Genomic DNA, 16,773 nt, shown 5'->3' with positions numbered 1-16,773 from the left:
ACACACAGCGTTGAGATTGCCTGCAATGACAACAAGCTCAGTCCAATGATGCTGTGACACACCGTCCCAGACCATGACGGACCCTCCACCTACAAATCGATCCCGCTCCAGAGTACAGGCCTCGGTGTAACGCACAATCCTTTGACAATAAACGCAAATCCGACCATCAACTCTGGTGAGACAAAACCGCGACTCGTCAGTGAAGAGCACTTTTTGACAGTCCAGTCTGGTCCAGGTTTGGCCCATAGGCGACGTTGTTGCCGGTCATGTCTGGTGAGGACCTGCCTTTACAATAGGCCTACAAGCCCTCAGTCCAGCCTCTCTCAGCCTATTGCAGACAGTCTGAGCACTGATGGAGGGATTGTGCGTTCCTGGTGTAACTGCAAATACAGGTGTGCCTAACTTGTAGCGTCATACCCAAGAATAATCTATGCTGTAATCGCTTCCAAAGGTGCTTCACCAAGTACTGAATAAAGGTTCTGAATAATTATGTAAATGTGATATTTCATTTTAAAATGTTGAATAAATTAGAAAACATTTCTATGTTTTTTCTTTGTCATTATGGGATATTGTGTGTAGATTGATGAGGGGGAAAAAAATATTGAATCCATTTTAGAATAAGGCTGTAACTTAACAAAATATGGAAAAAGTCAAGGGCTCTGAATACTTTCCGTAGGCACTGTATTCCTGCTACCAGTCACTTTTCTGCCCTGTTTACATGTATATTCTATTACCAGTCACTTTTATGTATAAACTCACCTTAACCACTCCAGTACCCCTGCACATTTAATAAGGTACAGGCACTGAATAGTATGTACTTTCATTCTTGCGTATCTTTAACTCACATCGTCGTTCTTGTGTGTTTTGTTGTTCTATTTTAATTGTTATAATTATTTTAATGTTCTATTATATTATTATTATCACTGCATTGTTGGGAAAGAATTTAACTGTACTGTTTTACAGCTGTCGTATCCTGTGTACATTGCGAATAAACTTTGAAACTCAAAACTCATTTAAATGGAGATGTGTCCCAACCCTGTAAAACAGAATGGATTTGGACCTAACTCCCAACTCGAAACTATGACAGAGATGTAAAACTACATGAGACTGATCTAAAGTGAGTGTCCTATAAAGTACTGGTGCTCTGGGAAGCTGTAATGATTGAATCAGCAAATCAACTATGACTGTACCAGGACAGACCGTCCCCGGGAGGAAAGAAGAGACATGACTTTTATTATGTGAATGTGAGCGTAAATAAAGATTTTTTTCTCTCCTCAAATTCAAATTGCATTAGGTTACATTGTATGGAAGTGAGTGTATACACTGAGTCCTAAAAAACTTTAGGAACACCTTCCTAATATTGAGTTGCACCCCCTTTTGCTCTCAGAACAGCCTTAATTCGCCGGGCATGGACTCTAACAGGTATAGAAAGCGTTCCACAGGGATGCTGGCCAATGTTGAATCCAATGCTTCCCACAGTTGTGTCAAGTTGGCTGGTAGTGGATCTCCACTCCAAATATCTTTTTCCATCTCATCCCACAGATGTTCGATTTGATTGAGATCTGGTGACTGGACAGGCCACTGCAGTCAGCTGAATCCACTGTCAAGTCCGTAGAACCATTCCTGGACTATCCTGGCCTGTGTGGCATGGGGCATTATCGTGCTGAACAAAATCCATTTGCAGATACACTGCTGCCAGTAAGGGATGTACCTGATTGGCAATGATGTTCATACCTGTATATCCTGTGGCATTCAAAAGTGTCACCACTTTTATCAAGGGGTCGAATGTGTGCCATGAAAACACACCCCGCGCCACCACCACCAGCTTGCAATGTTGACACGAGGCATGATGGATGCATGAACTCATGTGGTTTTCTCCAAACAACAGGAACCGGGGATTCATCAGACCAGGCAATGTAATTCCAATTCTCCAGCGTCCAATGTTTTCGTTCCTTAGCCCACTGCAACCACAGTTATTTGTTTTCTGCTGAAAGTAGTGGAACACTGTAAGGTTGTCGACTGCCATACCCCATTTGTGTCAAGGTACGACGAGATGCGCATTCTTTTATGGGTCTTTGGGCACCAATGTTGTACTGGACTGTCAGTTGACCAAGTGTAGCCCGTCAGTTGCTCTGCACAATTCGTGTCCTCTTTCATCAATGAACCATTTTCGACCACTGGCTTGCCGTCGGCTGTCTGTCCTTTGAGTGGTGGACCATTCTTGATGCACAAGGGAAACTGTTGAGCATGAAAAACCCAGCAGCGTTGCAGTTCTTGACACACTCAAACCAATGTGCCTGGCACCTACTAACATACCACGTTCAAAGGCACTTAAATATTTTGCCTTGCCCATTCACCCTCTGAATGGCACATATACACAATCCATGTCTCAATTACCATAAGGCTTAAAAATCCTCCTTTAACCAGTCTCCTCCCCTTCATCTACACTGATTGAAGTGGATTTAACAGGGGACATCAATAAGGGATCATAGCTTTCACCTGGATTTACCTGGTCAGTCTGTGGTTATGGAAAGAGCATGTTTTGTACACTCAGTGTATGTTAGGGTAGAGTGTTGACAAGCAAGTCAGCACTACTTTGAATCGCTGTCTTAGGCAGCCCTTCTCTCTTTTCTCCCCCCATGTACCGTATTGTCCTGTGTACAGTAATTCATTAGCAAAGCAGCCTATGACCAGAAAAGCCTTATCATGTCTACCAGTCTCTCTCTCTGCTTGTGTGTGTGTGTGTGTGTGTATGCCATCACATCTACCAGAGTCTGTCTGTGTTAATCCTTACAGAGAACAGACCTACATGTTACACAACATTAATCCTCTCTGAGCTTAGGCCCACCCCTCACACTGCTATACACACACACACACACACACACACACACACACACACACACACACACACACACACACACACACACACACACACACACACACACACACACACACACACACACACACACACACACACACACACACACGCACATGCACATGCACATGCACACACACACACTCCTGTACACACACACATGCACACACACACACACACACACACACACACACACACACACACACACACACACACACACACCTGTACACACACACCTGTACACACACACACGCACAAAATAACACTGCTATCAATATCTCTCAAAAAAATGCAGGATATACTTCTTGTTTTTTACTCTGCTGTCTGCAGTCAAATTATGGCAAAACTAGGTAACAAAAGAGCAGTTACATGTTATATGTACAGTTGAAGTCGCAAGTTTACATAAACCTTAGCCAAATACATTTAAACTCAGTTTTTCACAATTCCTGACAGAGTAAAAATTCCCTGTCTTAGGTCAGTTAGGACCACCAATTTATTTTAAGAATGTGAAAAGTCAGAATAATAGTAGAGAGAATGATTTATTTCAGCTTTTATTTCTTTCATCGCATTCCCAGTGGGTTAGAAGTTTACATTACACTCAACTAGTATTTGGTAGCATTGCCTTTAAATTCTTTAACTTCGGTCAAATGTTTCAGGTAGCCATCCACAAGCTTCCCACAATAAGTTGGGTGAATTTTGGCCAATTCCTCCTGACAGAGCTGGTGTAACTGAGTCAGGTTTGTTGGCCTCCTTGCTCACACATGCTTTTTCAGTTCTGCAAATAAATGTTCTATTGGATTGAGGTCAGGGCTTTGTGATGGCCACTCCAATATCTTGACTTTGTTGTTCTTAAGCCATTTTGCCACAACTTTGGAAGTATGCTTGGGGTCATTGTCTATTTGGAAGACCCATTTGCGAAAAAGCTTTAACTGATGTCTTGAGATGTTGCTTCAATATATCCACGTAATTTTCCTACCTCATGATGCCATCTATTTTGTGAAGTGCACCAGTCCCTCCTGCAGCAAAGCACCCCCACAACATGATGCTGCCACCCCCGTGCTTCACGGTTGGGATGGTGTTCTTCGGCTTGCAAGCATCCCCCTTTTTCCTCCAAACATAACGATGGTCATTATGGCCAAACAGTTCTATTTTTGTTTCATCAAACCAGAGGACATTTCTCCAAAAAGTATGATCTTTGTCCCCATGTGTAGTTGCAAACCGTAGTCTGGCTTTTCTATGGCTGAGCGGCATTTCAGGTTATATCGATATAGGACTCGTTTTACTGTGGATATAGATACTTTTGTACCTGTTTCCACAAGCATCTTCACAGGGTCCTTTGCTGTTGTTCTGAGATTGATTTGCACTTTTCACACCAAAGTACGTTCATCTTTAGGAGACAGAACGTGTTTCCTTCCTGAGCGGTACGACGGCTGTGTGGTCCCATGGTGTTTATACTTGCATGCCATTGTTTGTAAAGATGAACGTGGTGCCTTCAGGCGTTTGGAAATTGCTCCCAAGGATGAACCAGACTTGTGGAGGTCTACAATTTTTTTTCTCAGGTCTTGGCTGATTTCTTTTTATTTTCCCATGATGTCAAGCAAAGGGGCACTGAGTTTGAAGGTATGCCTTGAAATACACCCACAGGTACACCGCTAATTGACTCAAATTATGTCAATTAGCCTATCAGACGCTTCTAAAGCCATGACATAATTTTCTGGAATTTTCCAAGCTGTTTAAAGGCACAGTCAACTTAGTGTATGTAAACTTCTGACCCACTGGAATTGTAATACAGTGAATTATAAGTTAAATAATCTGTCTGTAAACAATTTTTTGAAAAATTACTTGTGTCATGCACAAAATAGATGTCCCTAACCGACTTGCCAAAACTATAGTTTGTTAACAAGAAATTTGTGGAGTGGTTGAAAAACAAGTTTTAATGACTCCAACCTCCAAGTTTATGTAAACGTCCGACTTCAACTGTATATATAGTTTCCCCCTTGGAGGACAAGCCCTTCTTGTGTGCATTTTGTTGAACCAGGACACTGATGACTTGCAGCTAGGGTGGGGAATCGACAGCACTCGTTAATCTGAAGATAAGGTATGGTTGACCCCTTAACATGTGTGGTCAAATACTTCTCTTCAGAATGGCACCCTGCTCATGCCTGTTTTCCTCTACCCTTCTGTCGTCAGACCATGGGATCCAAAGAAACCTGTTTTGACACATTTTTAAGAGCATAGGGCATAAATACACAAGACCCATCTTTTTGTGTTGAAACAATACTGTGTTTTGTTTTCTGTTTTCAAATACTGTAGTCAAATGTAAATCACAATTTGTACACAACTGTGAATTCAGAGGATGATGTGACAAAACAAGCAACGTATAGTTTAGAGAATCATTCTGCCGTCTAAACTGCTGTGAAGTATATTTTCAATGACAAAAAAATATTGTATTTTCAGCTTTTTAAAAAGCTGGTGTAAAGTGAAGTGAAAGATACCAAAACTCAACTTAAGAATGGGAAGCATTGAAATAGTGCAGACGGAACAGATCGTGCGCTTCTTAGACTTGCTTTCAATGAAAACGACAGATCTATAATGCATATTTCGATGTGAATATGGTCGGGTCGCCCCAAAAAGTGACATATTGCAGCTTTCAAAATGGAGCATGAAATAAGGAGACTGCCCCTAGGTGTAGTACACTCATTGACCATGCTGTTTGTTGTTCTCTATTCAAAAACAGACGGAGAGGACCCTCAGGGAGGCACACACTCTGGAAGAGAGCCCATTATCTGGTGGACACACACAGTATACACACACACACACACACACACACACACACACACACACACACACACACACACACACACACACACACACACACACACACACACACACGCACACACACACACACACACACACAGTATATACACACACAAAAACATACACGGTATACACACACATGCCAGGCAAATACGCGCACATATACATCCACACTCACGTTACATCCACAACCACGCACGTGAGATATTTATAGCGCTGATGAAGTTCAATGTACTGGAGTGCTAGACAGGACACACACACACACACACACATGGAGACACTAATGGACACACGGATGGATAGATGGATGGACAGACGAATAGACGGACAGTCAAACACACTACGCACACAACATTCGCGCAGGCAGTGTTTCGTTTATTAGGATCCCCATTAGCGACTGCACCCACGGGGTCCACATAAAACATAGAAATACAGGACAAAGTATGGAACAGTTATAAACAAGAACAACATAAGACATTACATTGCATTCAAAATAAAACATGTATAAGAATTATATTAAGCTACATGAAAGACACCAAGAGACAACAAAAATACTATTTACACGCCGTTCATATATATACATGATTATTTGTTATAAACAGTACAGTTCAAATAAAGTGTGAATAAGAACTTGTTTTTAACCGACTTGCCTAGTTAAATAAAAATAGATTTTAAGAAAGAGGAGAAGCGCTTGCGATACAATATGTTGTTGTTTTCTCTATCAGTTTTTCTGAGTATGTCAACTCTGGTAGGACACAAACATATTACCGTTCACATATTCAGAATTACTCGCCCGCAATCGGACATTCACAAATACCCTCACCCAAACTCCTAATCACACTCATGGGGTGACACAAAACAGATGCTACTCCATAACGTCAACATCAACTGCTGCGGGGCACAGCACTCTGATGATGTCACAACCCCCCAGGGAGCCGCGACCTGATGTCATAATCCCCCAATGCTGTAAACAAGCAGCATCGCGCCCGATAACAGCACCAGGTCAAACTCAGTTTAGACCGGGACTGAGTTAATCGGGTCGTGTCTCAATTGGCACCCTTTTCCTTACATGGTGCACCTCTAGGGCTCTGGTCAGAAGTAGTGCACTATTTAGGGAATAGGGTGCCATTTGGGACACATATTTGGTAAATGAGGTGAATGTATCTTATCTCTTTCAATACAGTACCTACCTACTGTACACATTTCATAGCATCTAGTCAGAAAGACAGAATTGGAAAAAGATTAAGGGGCACTTAATTAACTGAATAGGGTGCTTTTACACAACACCAGCTCCAAAAACAGAGTCACGGGTTGAGGGAGGGACGTTTTTTAAAAAGGGGGTGTGGATGTGTGCGTGTGTGTGTCTGCCTGCCAGTGCCTATATGTGCATGTGTCTATTTGAGAGAGAGTGTGTATGCACATTTGTGTGTGTGTGTGTGTGTGTCAGGGGATATTCCTTCTCATACTCACCTAGAGTCAAAAGGGATAACGAAGATAACTCATATTACATTCATTACATAATTCCCATTCCATCAGAGAGAGAGGAGAGAGAGAGTGAGAGAGAGAGAGCGAGAGAGATATCTGCTTTGAGAGGGGCATCATATAACACACACATTCCACACACACACACATTCCACACACACACACACACACACACACACACACACACACACACACACACACACACACACACACACACACACACACACACACACACACACACACACACACACACACACACACACGTCTCCCTGGACATTCTACTTAGAGAAAGAGACAGGTATTTCTAACCTACTATCCAGATCTCTATAGACCGTTAAAGGACCAAGAATCTAAATTTATCAAGTGACTTTCATTCCTCCATCCCCTCCTCCCTAACAAGCCCTCCCTTCATTCCATTTCAGTCACACTCTTGGTCTGTCTGTCACTTTCTTTCCTTCTCCTCTTTCTCTCTGTAGTTCAGTCACTGTCTAATATCGTCCCTATCTTCCCTCCCTCCCTCCAGTCCAGTCCTACACTCTTGATCTGTCCATCATTTTCTCCATCTCTGACTCTTCCCCCTTTCTGCCTGTCTTCCCCCTCTCTCCTCTTCTGTTGAGTACTGATAACACTCCCTTCCACTGTCTGGCCTTAGATTGCAGTGAGGAAGTAGGAATTGCCTGCAATGTATATGTGTTGCAGTTTATGTTTATGTATATCATTTCTAAGTAGCTATGTCAATGATTTACAAACCATCAATACATGTTTTTTTCTCACGCGCCCGTACACACACACACACACACACACACACACACACACACACACACACACACACACACACACACACACACACACACACACACACACACACACACACACACACACACACACAGTCCCCAACCCTCAGCTATCCACATCCCCATTCTCCTATCCTCGAAAAAGTAACTCCAGGCTGGGTTCACTATACCGGATAAGTAAGTAAGGGGTCATGTATTGGAGATGCACAACAGTCACTTTTCTTCAAACTCCTCCACAGAGCCCATTAGTTCATATGAGTGGTCAGCGCAGGAGGATATGAGAGGAGATAACAGCAGACGAGAGGAGGCATAAGGCTTTTAGACTGAGTGGACCGGGGATGGGGCCACTGTAACCCACACACACGCACTTAGTCACACACGGAAGGACAGACACACGCATACACACACATACACACAGACACGTGCTCTCTCTCTTTCTCTCTCTCACTCACCCATACACTCACGCACGAGCGCACACACACACAAAGAGTAACCTCTTTCTCTCACTGATGATAATAAAAAAAACAATAATAATAATAATAAAATAATACAAAGGGAAAAAATCAACTATAATAACAAATACAAAAAATACAAAAAACCTCTCTCTCTCTCACACACACACGGATAATGGTAGTGGAGGAACTCTCCAAATGCAGATTTGAATTTACAACAAATAAGGTACCGTAAATATACAGCTCTCATTTGTGCTTGTTAGTCTGTCTTTTTGTTTGTTTGTTCGTTTCTGTCTTCCTTTCTTTTTTTGTTAGTAGGCTATGTAGGGGAGACCAGGTTGTCACACTTTTTAACTCTTGTGTGTATTTCTCAGCACCAGTATATCTTACAAGACATTATTAGTATAAAGACCAAGGTCTTGGGTTGAAATGGGGGCCCTTTTTTTAATCCTCATATCATATTTCAAAATAGAGTATAAGCCACCAAACACACTCTGTCCACTTGTGACAACCAGCCCGATCGCGGGGTTGGTTGTCACACAGTAAGGGGTTGGTTGTCACACAGTATGGGGTTGGTTGTCACACAGTATGGGGTTGGTTGTCACACCGTATGGGGTTGGTTGTCACACCGTATGGGGTTGGTTGTCACACAGTATGGGGTTGGTTGTCACACAGTATGGGATTGGTTGTCACACAGTATGGGGTTGGTTGTCATACAGTATGGGGTTGGTTGTCACACAGTATGGGGTTGGTTGTCACACAGTATGGGGTTGGTTGTCACACAGTATGGGGTTGGTTGTCACGAAGTTTGCTAGTAACCTATTCCTTTTGTAACAGGAAATTAAGCAATATATCGTTTTAGAAACAGCAAAGCCTTCCTTTGATAGAACGATATTCCTTCCCATAATTCTGCATTTTATGCCTTGATAATAACATATGACATTTTGAGTAAATGTGTGTGTATGCGTGTTACAAGCACAAAAGAGCTTGGGATTTATTGTATGCTGGCAGTGGCATACTGTTGAATACTGAACATTATGGTTACAATGGGTTGGATTGTGAAAAGGGCATTTCCAAGTAAAAGGCCACATGAGCACTAACATAGGAACACATCAAATGTGGTGTCAAATGAAAGCTAAGAGTCTAGGCTATATATATATATATACACTACCGTTCAAAAGTTTGGGGTCACTTAGAAATGTCCTTGTTTTTGAAAGAAAAGCACTTTTTTTGTTGTCAATTAAAATAACATCAAATTGATAAGAAATACAGTGTAGACATTGTTAATGTTGTAAATTACTATTGTGGCTGGAAACAGCAGATTTTTTTATGGAATATCTACATAGGCGTACAGAGGCCCGTTTTCAGCAACCATCACTCCTGTGTTCCAATGTTCCAATTGCACCTTTTAAAAGGCTAATTGATCATTAGAAGGCCAGCATCCCGGAGTCACCTCTTCACTGTTGATGTTGAGACTGGTGTTTTGCGGGTACTATTTAATGAAGCTGCCAGTTGAGGACTTGTGAGGCGTCTGTTTCTCAAACTAGACACTCTAATGTACTTGTCCTCTTGCTCAGTTGTGCACCGGGGCCTCCCACTCCTCTTTCTATTCTGGTTAGGGCCTGTTTGCGCTATTCTGTGAAGGGAGTAGTACACAGCGTTGTACGAGATCTTCAGTTTCTTGGCAATTTCTTGCATGGAATAGACTTCAGTTCTCAGAACAAGAATAGGCTGACGAGTTTCAGAAGAAAGTGCTTTGTTTCTAGCCATTTTGAGCCTGTAATCAAACCCACAAATGCCGATGCTCCAGATACTCAACTAGTTTAAAGAAGGCCAGTTTTATTGCTTCTTTAATCAGGACAACAGTTTTCAGCTGCTAACATTATTGCAAACGGGTTTTCTAATGATCAATTAGCCTTTTAAAAGGTGCAATTGGAACATTGGCACACAGGAGTGATAGTTGCTGATAATGGGCCTCTGTACGCCTATGTAGATATTCCATAAAAGAAATCAGCCGTTTCCAGCTACAATAGTCATTTACAACATCAACAATGTCTACACTGTATTTTGATCAATTTGATGTTATTTTAATGGATGAAGAAATTTCAATTTCTAAGTGACCCCAAACTTTCGAACGGTAGAGTACAGTCGTTTTTTAAATTAAGGCAAATGTAAATGTTTTACATATTTCCATCCTAACAATTAGGAATAAGCAAAGGCTTTTGATTTTTGGTCAAACAGACGTTAAAGGGGTCTTCGGAAAAAAAGTAGAATACAGTTCAGTACAATAAAATAACGCATAGTACAGTAGACTAGAGTTCAGTGCAGTACAGCACACTAGAGTAGAGTACGGTATAATTTTCTGTATTGTATTGAGCAAACATGTTCATCATAGTAAAAGCATTCAGCCGTCCAAAGCCCAGCCAAGAACAGGACATCCTGAAGTCCATGCCTCTGTTACAATGCGGCTTCGAAAGACAATACATCTCACTCCCTGAGTACATGGTTTCTCCATTAAGTCTCACAGAATATTCCTTTACACTATGACACAATTATCCACCCCTCCCACACACAAACAGACAGACACGCACACAAACACACACACACGCATCCACCAGTGGAAGCTGGTGGAGGGAGAAACAATGAGCCCGTCCTTCCCATTTCTCCACCAGGCTCCACTGCCACACACATTGAACACACACACACACACACACACACACACACACACACACACACACACACACACACACACACACACACACACACACACACACACACACACACACACACACACACGGTCTCTCTATCTCTAAGAAAGTACACTGTCTCTCTTTCACACAAACTTCTTTGACTACTAAGAATAAAGTGCTCTCCCTCTCTCACACAGACACAGACACATACACACGTGCTATGAATACAAAGTCTTGCTTCAGCAGTTTTTCTAAAAATACACAGCTACTCTCTTTCTCCAACAAGAATGATGCCTCTCCCTCATACATTCAAGCCCAGAATGCACGCTGTTCCACTTCAATGTATTTCTCTCACACTGTGTGTGGCTCTCTTACCAGCTAAATATCATACTCCAAACATGCACACACACACTGTTGCTCTGTGACTGAGTGCCCAGAGGCTATCGTGGGAACTAATATGAATATTGATGATAGAGCTGGTGTGTGTGTGACATAATGAGTGTATGTAGTGATGTGTGGAGATAAATGTGGGCATTTGCATCCAAGCTGTACTTTGTGTGTAAACCGCATGCAGGTATTTATTTCTGTGAGTACTGTGCGTGTGTGTGTGACATCCCTCTCTTTACCTGGGCCATGTCTTCAGCAAGACTCCAGCTGGCTCCTAGTCCATAGCATGGCACTGAATCGCCGGAATTCTCTTCCTCAAACACACTCCTTCAGCACGAAGCAGACGCCACGATACACCCTCGCACACCGTCCCGCCGTGACCAGCATGATCCCTTGTTCCCCCCTCCCCTCCTCCCTTTCCTGTGACAGCAAAGCCGCCAACGTCCACTGAATAGCTCGTTCTTCGATGTAGTAGATCTATCTAGTCCTCTTCTCTTTTCTATCACTCCTTCCTTCACTCTCTCTCAAAAGGAATGTGTGTATATTCCTTGTCTCTTTTCTCCACGCCCGACAGAGAATAAGGACCTTGACTATTTTCCTCTCCACACTCTTTTCAACCTCTCGCTCTGTCGTTGAGCTGGGCTCACAGACCGATCCCCCTGTGCCTTTCCTCTCTCTCAACTCAGCCGCTCCTCCTCCTTCCCATTTCTCCCCTCCCCCTTCCTCTCTCCCTCACTGTACACCAATGACTGTACACACGCACAGAATTAGAGCTTGAGAGAGCGAAAGAGGATCAGAGGGATAGTAAGGAGGCAACCATGTGACCTAGTAGAGTTGTGTAGTAGGATTCTACCTACCAGCTGTCAGGCTCATTCCTCCGTAGGCAGACTGGTTGCTTCATCCTTCTCCATTGACAGCAGCCCTGTGTCCCTATAGAGTACCACAGTATGAGTCATAATACCCATAAAACCTAGCGGTCAAACTGGGAAATGGTTCCAATCATTTTTCCACCGTTCATTTTCCCATAGGGGATTTGAGAAAACCTTCAAATAAGGGCTGTGTTTTGTGTCGGCTTGCCCTGGCGTGACATTTTGATAACCATGTAAATCTCTCTAGGACAAGGTGACTTTTATCAATATATTCGCCTGTTTTACCCACTATAAATGGAATGCTAATCAGCTGCAAATGTGACTATCATAAAGAATTACAAAGAATTACATGATGATCTGGACGAGACTGCTGAATCGAGACAAAGGTAATAATCTGGATTAACTATCTAATGTTAGCTAAATGTAGTAATGAAGAAATTGGAAACATTTCTTTAAATGGACAATTCTGTGAACTGTCTTGTGCACGTTTTAATTTGACACAATACCTGTTAGCAAACGTGTCAGCTAGAGATGACGTACAGGAGCCTGCAGGGATTTGTGGTTTTGCACATTGTCTACTTTGATGCTAATTATTATTTTTGAATCTGAGAGTAAATAGAGCCAAATATATTGATAAAAGTCACCTTGTCCATGAGAGACAAGGTGACTTTACATGGTTATCAAAATGTCCCGCCAGGGTAAGCCTAAACTAAACACAGCCCTTATTTGAAGTGTTTTTAAAATCCCCAATGGGAAAAATTATTGGTGTAAAAAATATTGGAACCATTTCCCTGTTTGACTGCTAGGTTTTATGGGTATTATGACACCTCCACTGTGGGGCTCTATTATAGCACTATTGGCTGACATGTCTTCTGCCTTGAAAGCAGGGGATCTTTTAATTTGCAGTCTTAATTCACAATGTGAGTTTAAATTGTGAACATAGGGCTATTGATATGCAGATGTGTGTTTGTATCTTGTTTGTCACCGTGGTTGAGAAATTGTGGGCTAGCTCATGTGTAATAACATATTAAGGAAATACATTGTAACATTCCTAACAGCAGGTATTGGAGAGAATTACACACACACACACACACACACACACACACACACACACACACACACACACACACACACACACACACACACACACACACACACACACACACACACACACACACACACACACACACACACATACACACACACAACACAAACACACACACACACACACACTCCATGGTTTAGGAATCAGGAAAAGGACATCCTCCGGTGTTTCCTTCAAGCTGTATGTGGGGAAACTCCCAGTCGTCAACAACAGGGACAGGAACTGGGCGCACTGCAAATTATGTTCACCCTCATTTTAAAGCTGCAGTCTGGAATGAGAAAGACATGGACTTTTTAACCACATATAAAGCTATACATAGTTTGTTTACAATTTCATATGTTGGGTTATGATGGGGGCAATACAGCTGTACTAAACTCCTGAGGCATGAGTGCACATTTTGTATGAGATTATGTAAACCTGTTACATATTTTTTGATTTTTGGCTTTACAGTAAATTATTTGTTTCATTCAATATCCTGTTGTCATTATAGCACACTGATTAAGCCTGACTAAGATTATGCATCCGCTGATCAAATGCACATTTTGTAGATTTAAATTAGTTAGTTGGTATTCTAATTCTTCACAGATTTGGTCATTATAAAGTGGTAAATTGCGCCATCTTGTGTGCAGTTTACTCAATTGACACTAATGTAATTTTTATTTATTTTTTATTTTACCTTTATTTAACCAGGTAGGCAAGTTGAGAACAAGTTCTCATTTACAATTGCGACCTGGCCAAGATAAAGCAAAGCAGTTCGACAGATAAAACGACACAGAGTTACACATGGAGTAAAAACAAACATACAGTCAATAATGCAGTATAAACAAGTCTATATACAATGTGAGCAAATGAGGTGAGAAGGGAGGTAAAGGCAAAAAAGGCCAAGATGGCAAAGTAAATACAATATAGCAAGTAAAATACTGGAATGGTAGTTTTGCAATGGAAGAATGTGCAAAGTAGAAATAAAAAAATAATGGGGTGCAAAGGAGCAAAATAAATAAATTAATTAAAATTAAATACAGTTGGGAAAGAGGTAGTTGTTTGGGCTAAATTATAGGTGGGCTATGTACAGGTGCAGTAATCTGTGAGCTGCTCTGACAGTTGGTGCTTAAAGCTAGTGAGGGAGATAAGTGTTTCCAGTTTCAGAGATTTTTGTAGTTCGTTCCAGTCATTGGCAGCAGAGAACTGGAAGGAGAGGCGGCCAAAGAAAGAATTGGTTTTGGGGGTGACTAGAGAGATATACCTGCTGGAGCGTGTGCTACAGGTGGGAGATGCTATGGTGACCAGCGAGCTGAGATAAGGGGGGACTTTACCTAGCAGGGTCTTGTAGATGACATGGAGCCAGTGGGTTTGGCGACGAGTATGAAGCGAGGGCCAGCCAACGAGAGCGTACAGGTCGCAATGGTGGGTAGTATATGGGGCTTTGGTGATAAAACGGATTGCACTGTGATAGACTGCATCCAATTTGTTGAGTAGGGTATTGGAGGCTATTTTGTAAATGACATCGCCAAAGTCGAGGATTGGTAGGATGGTCAGTTTTACAAGGGTATGTTTGGCAGCATGAGTGAAGGATGCTTTGTTGCGAAATAGGAAGCCAATTCTAGATTTAACTTTGGATTGGAGATGTTTGATATGGGTCTGGAAGGAGAGTTTACAATCTAACCAGACACCTAAGTATTTGTAGTTGTCCACGTGTTCTAAGTCAGAGCCGTCCAGAGTAGTGATGTTGGACAGGCGGGTAGGTGCAGGCAGCGATCGGTTGAAGAGCATGCATTTAGTTTTACTTGCATTCAAGAGCAATTGGAGGCCACGGAAGGAGAGTTGTATGGCATTGAAGCTTGCCTGGAGGGTTGTTAACACAGTGTCCAGAGAAGGGCCGGAAGTATACAGAATGGTGTCGTCTGCGTAGAGGTGGATCAGGGACTCACCAGCAGCAAGAGCGACCTCATTGATGTATACAGAGAAGAGAGTCGGTCCAAGAATTGAACCCTGTGGCACCCCCATAGAGACTGCCAGAGGTCCGGACAGCAGACCCTCCGATTTGACACACTGAACTCTATCAGAGAAGTAGTTGGTGAACCAGGCGAGGCAATCATTTGAGAAACCAAGGCTGTCGAGTCTGCCGATGAGGATATGGTGATTGACAGAGTCGAAAGCCTTGGCCAGATCAATGAATACGGCTGCACAGTAATGTTTCTTATCGATGGCGGTTAAGATATCGTTTAGGACCTTGAGCGTGGCTGAGGTGCACCCATGACCAGCTCTGAAACCGGATTGCATAGCAGAGAAGGTATGGTGAGATTCGAAATGGTCGGTAATCTGTTTGTTGACTTGGCTTTCGAAGACCTTAGAAAGGCACGGTAGGATAGATATAGGTCTGTAGCAGTTTGGGTCAAGAGTGTCCCCCCCTTTGAAGAGGGGGATGACCGCAGCTGCTTTCCAATCTTTGGGAATCTCAGACGACACGAAAGAGAGGTTGAACAGGCTAGTAATAGGGGTGGCAACAATTTCGGCAGATAATTTTAGAAAGAAAGGGTCCAGATTGTCTAGCCCGGCTGATTTGTAGGGGTCCAGATTTTGCAGCTCTTTCAGAACATCAGCTGAATGGATTTGGGAGAAGGAGAAATGGGGAAGGCTTGGGCGAGTTGCTGTTGGGGGTGCAGTGCTGTTGTCCGGGGTAGGAGTAGCCAGGTGGAAAGCATGGCCAACCGTAGAAAAATGCTTATTGAAATTCTCAATTATGGTGGATTTATCAGTGGTGACAGTGTTTCCTATCTTCAGTGCAGTGGGCAGCTGGGAGGAGGTGTTCTTATTCTCCATGGACTTTACAGTGTCCCAGAACTTTTTGAGTTAGTGTTGCAGGAAGCAAATTTCTGCTTGAAAAAGCTAGCCTTGGCTTTTCTAACTGCCTGTGTATAATGATTTCTAGCTTCCCTGAACAGCTGCATATCACGGGGGCTGTTCGATGCTAATGCAGAACGCCATAGGATGTTTTTGTGTTGGTTAAGGGCAGTCAGGTCTGGGGAGAACCAAGGGCTATATCTGTTCCTGGTTCTAAATTTCTTGAATGGGGCATGTTTATTTAGGATGGTTAGGAAGGCATTTAAAAAAAAATATCCAGGCATCCTCTACTGACGGGATGAGATCAATATCCTTCCAGGATACCCCGGCCAGGTCGATTAGAAAGGCCTGCTCGCAGAAGTGTTTCAGGGAGCGTTTTACAGTGATGAGTGGCGGTCGTTTGACCGCTGACCCATTACGGATGCAGGCAATGAGGCAGTGATCGCTGAGATCTTGGTTGA

At 42.6% G+C, this 16,773-nt stretch overlaps 1 protein-coding gene across 2 annotated transcripts in view; it reads right to left on the bottom strand.

Moving 5' to 3' along the window:
* Positions 1 to 12,173, bottom strand: part of arhgap23b (Rho GTPase activating protein 23b) — a 68,872-nt gene extending 56,699 nt beyond the window's left edge. The window contains exon 1 of one of the 2 annotated variants that reach the window (XM_020453833.2): positions 11,737 to 12,173. In XM_020453833.2, the coding sequence (XP_020309422.1) occupies positions 11,737 to 11,745 (9 nt within the window). In that variant the 5' untranslated portion in view covers positions 11,746 to 12,173. The remainder of the gene's footprint in view (positions 1 to 11,736) is intronic. The other variant, XM_031798897.1, reaches the window with a different exon arrangement.
* Positions 12,174 to 16,773: the final 4,600 nt, after the last annotated feature.

Source organism: Oncorhynchus kisutch, linkage group LG20 (genome assembly GCF_002021735.2).
Source record: "Oncorhynchus kisutch isolate 150728-3 linkage group LG20, Okis_V2, whole genome shotgun sequence".
NCBI classification, from domain to species: Eukaryota; Metazoa; Chordata; class Actinopteri; order Salmoniformes; family Salmonidae; genus Oncorhynchus; species Oncorhynchus kisutch.
Note: the sequence above shows the minus strand (reverse complement) of the source record. Positions and strands in the feature narration are given on the sequence as shown.